This window comes from Austrofundulus limnaeus, unplaced genomic scaffold, assembly GCF_001266775.1.
Source record: "Austrofundulus limnaeus strain Quisiro unplaced genomic scaffold, Austrofundulus_limnaeus-1.0 Scaffold450, whole genome shotgun sequence".
In the NCBI taxonomy this organism is placed as follows: Eukaryota; Metazoa; Chordata; class Actinopteri; order Cyprinodontiformes; family Rivulidae; genus Austrofundulus; species Austrofundulus limnaeus.
Genome location: NW_013952852.1, coordinates 319,333 through 328,150, shown reverse-complemented (window position 1 = coordinate 328,150; position 8,818 = coordinate 319,333). Strand labels below are relative to the sequence as shown.

Genomic DNA, 8,818 nt, shown 5'->3' with positions numbered 1-8,818 from the left:
AGACCGTCCAAATCCACAGCCTCTTTTTTTCCGGTCTTCCCGGTCTACCAAGGACCCGGCCCTCCGAGACCGGGGAGTCTGGGTCCTCCGGAGGACCCGTCCTGTCGTTTTGGACACAGCCTATATTTGCCTATTTCTCCATATCCCACTTTTAGACTTAATCCTCCTTTCGACGTGAAGGGTCACATATTTCAATAAATCCATCGGCACAGGCACTCATTAGGTTGAATAAACCTTTTATTTGTCATTTTCTTACAACGTAATGTTTTTATTATTTGACTCCGTCTCAACAACACTTTGACAAAAAATTAAAATACAACTTAAAAATCCGCATATTGCTTAAATGCGTAGATTTGGATTAATGTTTAAATATATATAAATACATTTTTATCTTTGTATTTTGATGTATTTATTACCCAGTTAACTAAACGATTCACTTTGTGAGACCATGTTTGCGTCACAATACGATAAGATGTCAGTAAATCCTGAATTGGTCAGAAACCTGCAACATTTTGTGTTTATTTTATTTCCTGTCAGGATTCAGACTTGGAGGAGGACGTGGACGTGGAGGAGCTGGAGTCAGGAGAGCTCTCCAGCTCGGACACTGAGAACGACGTGGTGGAAGAGGTGAGGAAGAGCGAGCGGCTCTTCCTGCAGGAGGCAGGGGTGACGTTGTCCCAGCGTGGGCTGAAGCCGATCCCAGCACCTGAGCCGCTACCTGTGAAGTTCGACAACCGCAGCGAGTTCGAGCAGATGACCATCCTGTACGACATCTGGAACGCTGGTCTGGACGGCGAAGATTTGACGTACCTGAGGAAGACGTACGAGAAGCTGTTACAGGACGACCACAGCTCTGACTGGCTCAACGACACTCACTGGGTCAATCATACGGATATCCTTTCAATAATTCACATGGTTAGAAATAACTTGGAGCAAGGTTCATGTGATAATACAGTTTTTAATTAGTGTTGTCCTTGACTCACGAGCTGCACTAACTAATTTGCCGAACCCTCGTCATAAAAAGAAGAACGCAGGCGGGCAGCTTCGGGAGCACCTGACGGGATGYGCCAGGAGCGAGGGCTACTACGCCATCAGCCGCAAGGAGAAGGATGTCTACCTAGACCTGGATCTACCTGAGCAGGTCATTCGAGAAGTCGAGAACGTGGACACCTCCGTAAGTAAATGCTCAGTTTGCAATCCGAATACATGTTAAGAGAAATAACTGACTGACTTTCTTTAGTTCTTTAAATGATCGTGAAGGATTAAAAACTAGGGCTGGGTATCATGGCCAATTCTCTAAATCGATTCGATTTCGATCATAAAGTTTCTGTTCAATTAAAAAAATTATTAATTTCATTAAAAAATAACTATACAATACAAAACAAAGAAAATACACAAATCAAAAAAATCAAACTAAAATGAAAGGTAGCAGAAGAAGAATAAATCTTATAATGTCTGCTACTGCAGGCATTAAGTTCTGAATCTATTAATCATGATTTGATTCAATTCAGTTCAATTCAATGTTTATTGRTATTGAATATCACCATTTTTTCTCTTCAACATAAACAACAGGTTTTAAGGACAAACTTTTAAATTAAACCGTTTATCTTGAAAAAAACTGTCACAAGTTGAAAAGGTTTTAAAGTAAAAAGGAATTGCAGGTGACCGTGTTGTTGGAGGAATAAATTTTTAAGTAATTAATAATTATTTTTGATGAATAAGAAGTGATGGAATAAGGTTGTAGGAGGAGTGGTGGGCTAATATAAATATACTTCTGCCCACTCCTTTTGAACGTATGAAAACTGTGTATTTGTAATGTTTCTGCTAGCTTCTGTTATGTTCAATAAAAACATTAAAACTTAATGCATGTAACTTATTAAAACAATACAACTACAAAATTTCATCACTGTGGATCTCAATAAACATTTCTTAAAGTTTAAAATAATATTGGTAACAAACTGTTTTTTTAAACAAGTTTATTCATTTCATTTAAAAACAAAACAAATACATACAACAAATAATAAAACAACACAAATATAATGAAAGGTAGCAGAAAGAAGAAAAAAATTCTTATTGATATTTTCCCCTTTTTGTTGCTATTTTGTTAGAATGTCGTCTTTCACACATGTAAACATGCCGGTGGAGAACAGTTTCAGTCAGATGTTTACATACTGTTGTTTGGTTCAAGTGCCCAACGAGCCGCTCATCAAACCCTGCTTCGTTTCCTCTACCACGAAGGAGCACAAATATTTACAAACAAAAGTCACCATGGTCTCTGTTGTCTTTAAGCTCTGCTGAGAACCGGCTGATAATGTGAGTGATTCCTTAGTTTCTGTTGTTGATCTCCAGACAACTTGTTACTGAAAGCTAATGTTAGCGCTGAACGTCAACCGGAAAAAAATATACGGCAAGCCAGGAGTGACAAAATATAGAAACGTGTGTCAGATGCACACACAAGACACCATGGGGAAGAACCGATCTCATGTCCTGTGAGTCGATTTCCCCACATTTAAATGAAATCGATCCAAGATCGATTAAATCGATTTTTTTTTTAAATACCACATTGTAGAACTTTTTCTAATTGACAGGAACTTCAGCTTAATTCAACAGAAGTTATTTGGTTCAGTAAAACTATCAGTAAAAAGCTTCACACTTTGCTGTTTCTTATTAAGAAACGCTTTTATAGTTTAAAGATTGTGTTTTCTTAAGTATAAGATCTTTTGTATATCAGTATTACTCCTTAGCCTTTACACATTTAAACATGTTTATTTAATGTTCAGTAAATGATCTGATGTCAAACCAGTGGGAATGCCTTCAGGGAYGAGAATTTAACTGAATTATTGAGTGGAATTTCTGAGAGAATTCCTGTGGAGTGGAGGAGGAGTGAGTTGCTGCTCGTTTTTAAAAACTGGTGTTCAGAGTTGATGAGTCTGGATGTTTCTGACTGTAAAACCAAATATTGGCTTAAACTAAATCATAATTATTCAACTTTAACTTGACTCTGCTGTTGTGTTGGACTCATCTCTACTTTGTTTTACTGGTTCAGAAGTGAATCCAAAAGATACGTTTCTGTGATGAATGACACAGTTTAACTTTGACAGTGAGATGTTTTTAATTTGGTTGGAATGCTTTGGTTAAAAAAAATTTTCCAGTTTTTTTCCGCGTGGATTCAGATCATTTGAACATTATTTCAATCCCATTTTACTGTGAGGATAAAATAATAAAAACTAGTCAAATAATGAGCATTGAAACAAACTTCTAACGACTCCTTCTGGTCTAAAGTTTGGTTTAAAATGTTTCTAAAACCTCAAACTGAACATGAAACAAAAAAAAAACGTTTCTTGAGATAAACTTGGCTTAGTTGTGAATTGTTTTGTTTTTTTCAAACGAAGTCTTTGTGTTTTGAAATGTGAGGTGACGAGCAGAATGATGCACATTGGCTCGAGTATAAAACCAGTTTTGCATCATCTCTGTAGGACGTTAAACAACACTTCAGCAACAAGACGTCAGGATTCTTTTGCAGAAGTTTATTTAGTAACCTGCTGTTACAGCGGCTTAAAATGTGCAACACCTTTCTGATACAATACAGATGAAGTCTGACATCAAAAACTGCACGAATTCCTGCAACTAAAATTCTTTTAAGTTTGTCTGCAGGAATCATTGTGTTCCTCTGAGCCGTGGAAGATTTGTTTTTACTTTGTTTAAAAGTTGTTTAGCTTTCTAAGTTTCTTGCTACCTTTTCATATCTTTGAGAAACTTTAAAWATTAACATGATAATTTAGTGTTTTACATTATATTTACATTAAACTAGATTATAGATACCAGACATTTAAAACAACTTTAGAGCCACTGTTTCTGATTCTCTCTTTAAATAATGTAGAATTTTATCAAAGGGTGTACTTATTTCTCCTAATATTCTTATATTGTTTCGTTCTTATTAGCACACGTCTTAAATATCTCTGTTTTTTAATATTAGTAGGTAAATGTTTCGCCACAGCAGCTGTTACGACACACTCACTGTGTGACACATATTTTGTGATATTTTCCATGGAACTCATGGATCCAATGTTGATTCAGCTGTTTCCAACACGCTTCTTGATTGTTAGGAAAAGTTGTATCAAAAGCGAAGGGTTAGTCATTTGCAACAGTTTTGTTTTATTTAGTTTTGTTGCTGTGTAAAGATTAATTAGCTCCTAAAATGTTTAACTTTTATAACCTTGTTACATACTTTTTTTGGCTGGTTCTCTTATAAAAATCTCAGGGTTAAATAAACACCACATTTTGAGCTTTCTAAAGACATTTGAGCTGTTACACAGCAGCAGTGGTTGTGTTAGGTAGCTCACAGCCACATGTACATGTTCACATGTTTTCAATGAACAGAAGAAGGATTCAGCTGCAGCCTGGAGATAAACAGAGGGTGGAGGTTTTGTCTGGCGATGCCTTAAAATCAAGATTTTAATAAAGCCGAACAGCAGCTTAATTTAAAATAACCTCTTTTTCTGTCAGTTTTAGACTTTTTTGTTTATTTGCAACAACAAAAAAGATGAGAGCTGAAGACTCTGCTGTCACTACAGTCTTCTTTCACGGTCGTTATGTGTTTTATTTAATGAGTTAAATATGGCGCATATTAAACGTGTCATTTGTCCGTCAGTTATCCTGCTGATTAGTGTTTGTGTCAATGAGTTTTTTTATAATTATTGTTTAGTTAAAGACTTATTTCACTGGTTGATATTACAATAAGTTGGTGCTGCAGCTGATTTAAATTGTCTTTGTTCCATCAGTGGGCAAAATGGTGCAGGTTCTCCCTTCAAACGTTTCCAGACACTACTGGGTTTTTTTTTTTACAACGTTGTCACATGACTTCCTCTGGTTCTTACCTTTAGCATGACACATTTACATAAATAAAAAGTGTCAATAGGAGGCTTTTAACAAGGTTTCTGCCAGGTCTTAAAAATGTCTAAAATTTGAAAATCCAAATTCACTAAATTTTTGTTCTCAAGTCTAAAATCATTTTAAATAGGTATTAATTTTCTAACACCCATGTAACGCTACCTCAAATGCTCAATAAGATTTCCTGCAGCTAGGGTTGGGCATCGATTGAATTTGAACAACTCCAGTTCCTCATTTGGATTCTGGTTCCCAGTGATTCCCAATTTGTTGACTGTGAGAATTGAAACATTAGTCCCAGTTCCAATCGAGACTCGATGCCCAACCCTACCCACAACACTTATTTATTGATTTAAATAGTAACAACTGCAAACCACATTGCAGACAATCAGCTTTCATGTTATTGGCTGGTCCACATCACAGACAAGTTTGGCCTTGGGAGTAAACCTATGTACAGAGGGAACATGCTAACTTTGTCCAGAAAGATCCCCGGCCAGGATTTGATCAGGCAACCTTACTGGGAGGCAACATCTCTACCAACTGAGCCACCATGCCGCCCGAGTTTAAAGCATTTCTTTTGCAAATTTCTGTATGTCGTGATATATGTCTTAAATTTAAGTCTTAATGATCTTTAAAAGGTCTTAAAAAGTCTTAAATTTGTGTTTGTGAAACTTGCAGAAACCCTGTTTTAAGGAATTTCAGGGGGAAGTTCATGGGATAACCCTTTTTTTTTTTTTTTAAAAGCGGAAACTTCCTTCCACAGCTGCATATATCTGTCACTTCCTGTCTTATTTCTGTCTGCACTCGGGTTTCAAAATGAACTTCAACCACACTAGCATGACTTGCTAAAGCAGGTCATGGTGCATCTAGACTCAGTGCCACCTGATAAACCTTATTGTGACCTCTGAAGCTTTGTGTTTCCCTCCAACAGGGAGCGAACCGCCTGCTATCAGAGCGGCGTTCAGAGCAGCGCCGGCTCCTCACGGTCATCGGAACCACCGCCGTCATGGACTCTGACCTTCTGAAACTCAACCAGCTTAAGGTATAATCCACCGTCAGCTGTCGTCACGCTCATTTCTTTCATACCAACTTTGATTTATTGGTGATAAAATTCAAAAATCCTCTTTTAAAACACCAGATGGTGTTTTGTGCAGCGTCTGGTGTTTGTGAAATCTAAAACTAAGGTCATGCAAAGCCAGAGTCATCAATAAATGTCAAATATAGAACTTCTATATTTGAGTTTTTTTTTACCAGAAACACACTGAGTCGGGGGGAGGTCCAGTTTTTAAGTGCAGAAAACATCATTGATTTATTTTTAATTATTATTAATAAAATCATGAACTAGTTTCAGTTCAGAGGTAAAAGTTAACTTTAGTGTAAAGACCCCGGTGTACCCAGGAGAACATGCACACCTCCATGGTGGGAGGTGAACCTGTGACCTTCCTGCTGCGAGGCGCCAGCTCTAACCACTGTCCCCCCCAACCTTTAACAYGTGTGTCGTAAGTTGAACGCCATCAGGGGTTTAGCTGAGTCCTGTTTGTCTTCACACAGTTCCGAAAGAAGAAGCTCCGTTTTGGACGCAGCAGAATTCACGAGTGGGGTCTGTTCGCCATGGAGCCCATCGCTGCTGACGAGATGGTCATCGAGTACGTCGGTCAAAACATTCGACAGGTAAACCATGGAATTAGTGCTGGGTGGTATGACCCAAATTTTATATCACGGTTTTTTCAACGTTTACACTGGTTTCACAGTATATCACGTTATTTTTCTTTTCATCACAGGTTAACTGTTTTAAAATATATACAAACGCTGCTTATTAACTTTTTTCTTTTACTGTACCTCTGTCCGTGTCGCTGTTTCCCTCTATGTGTCTTTTCTTCTCTGACTGGTGGTTGGAGACAGTAGTCACGCATTTTGGTCCAGTTGTGAAGGAGGAGGGTTGAGAAAAGATCATCAGGGTTCCTGTGGATCCTTAAAAAGTCTTAAAAGGCATTGAATTCATCAATCCAAAAATAAGGCCTTAATTAGCTTTAAAAGATCTTAAATCAATCTTTCAGAAGTCTCTAAAAAATTTTAACACATTGTGAGCAGGATGATTGTAATTCATCTCAAATATTAAACAATTGGTAACATTTATTTATCTTTTTAAATAATGGACCAAAGGCCTTGCGCAGCTCATTGTTTTGTGCTAAAATAAACATTTGGGTAAAGTTGTCGCTGTTTTTTTTCCCCCATTTGTTTTTATTGTGAAGTTGGTCTTTAATTTTATTTTACGTGGCATTAAAGAGGTCTTAAAAAGTCTTAAATTTAACTTGTTTTAAGCTGTATGAACCCTGATCATTATCGGGTCTATTGTTTTATGTTATTTAATAAAACTTAAAAGGACGGCAATTCAATTCCACTACAAAACTTTAAAAGCACGCTAAAGTCTCCGTGCAGTATCTCCATTTTAATGTCGTTAAATCTAACCGTGCACGTCACTGAAGAGGTGTTTACTACATTCAGCGATGGTGAAAACGGGATGTTTCCTCTTTAACGTCAGTCCGACGCCACTTACTACAACAAGCTGCGCCACTTAGCATGCTTGTGCACATAGMGGTGCTGCAAGGAAAAGTGTCCCCCGGGAAACAGTTCTCCGGCAGCCGCGGCGAAACGCTCCGCACGTGTTCAGGCTATTTAAACCGGTGTGTCCGGTATTCAGAAAATTCATATCATAAAAAACGGTATTTGGTACGAACCGGTGTACCGCACAGCACTACATGTGACGCAGCTGCTGCAGCTCAGTAATGGCTGATATTCTAATAAAAATCTGACAGTTGATGCAGGTTTTTAGGTTTTTTTGTTGTTGACCTGGTTTCTGTAACAACGTTTTCTGATTTTCCAGATGGTGGCTGACAATCGAGAGAAGCGGTACGCCCAGCAGGGCATCGGGAGCAGCTACTTGTTCAGAGTGGACCACGACACGATTATAGACGCCACCAAGTGTGGCAACCTGGCCCGGTTCATCAACCACTGCTGCACTGTGAGTCCAAACCCGCTAGGACGTGTTACAAAATGTAAACGTTGTTTCTGGTGTTTTAGATTCTGAATTCGTTTCTTTTTTTCTTTCAGCCAAACTGCTACGCCAAGGTTATAACCATCGAGTCCCAGAAAAAGATCGTGATCTACTCAAAGCAGCCCATCGCAGCCAACGAAGAGATTACCTATGACTACAAATTCCCTCTGGAGGACAATAAGATCCCCTGCCTGTGTGGAACGGAGAACTGCCGTGGGACGCTCAACTAGTGAAAGCACTTCTTTTTCTCACTTGCCAACGGCCAGCCGGACCCTGTAATCCCAGCTGTTTGACCCTCCTCAGAGTTCAGCTCCAAACAAAGCCGCCCCGACCCCCCTGGGTTCCCTTCTAATGGCCTCAGTAGTTTTCACAAGAAGTAGGAAACAGTGTCGCACACACTTGCACTTTTCACGCACACTCTTCATGGACTAGGCTTTTCTGAACGCCGCAGTGTGATGGGGGGTTGTGTTTTCTAATATGTGAACATTAGAGGAAGTCCTGAACGTTGGACTTTTTGTGGCAGTATTGGACTACAACAGGCATGGGCAGTCCTGGTCCTGGAGGGCCGCAGCCCTGCGTGTTTTACTTGTTTCTCTGCTCCAACACACCTGATATGAGTGAATAAATGATTAACAGGCTTCTGCTTTACGGAGGACCAAAACTGACTTAATTAGAAATAAAAGAATCATATGAACCACTAAATAAATACACTTAAAATGCACCAATTAAATTTAAAAAGGAGAACGTTATCTCCTGTTTTATATTTTAATTGACTTTCATATTTATTTTTCCAGGTAAATTCCAATAAAGTAGTCTATTTGAACACATAAAATAAATTTTACTGTTTTTTTAAAAAATGTATATTAATTGTTTTTC

At 38.4% G+C, this 8,818-nt stretch overlaps 1 protein-coding gene across 3 annotated transcripts in view; it reads left to right on the top strand.

The window, feature by feature from the left end:
- Positions 1–8,561, top strand: part of setd1a (SET domain containing 1A, histone lysine methyltransferase) — a 24,286-nt gene extending 15,725 nt beyond the window's left edge. For all 3 annotated transcript variants that reach the window (XM_014024992.1, XM_014024990.1, XM_014024991.1), the window contains exons 16-21: positions 538–892; positions 993–1,174; positions 5,819–5,929; positions 6,439–6,558; positions 7,772–7,909; positions 7,999–8,561. In XM_014024992.1, coding sequence (XP_013880446.1) covers positions 538–892; positions 993–1,174; positions 5,819–5,929; positions 6,439–6,558; positions 7,772–7,909; positions 7,999–8,172 — 1,080 coding nt within the window. In that variant the 3' untranslated portion in view covers positions 8,173–8,561. The remainder of the gene's footprint in view (positions 1–537; positions 893–992; positions 1,175–5,818; positions 5,930–6,438; positions 6,559–7,771; positions 7,910–7,998) is intronic.
- The last annotated feature ends 257 nt before the right edge of the window (positions 8,562–8,818 follow it).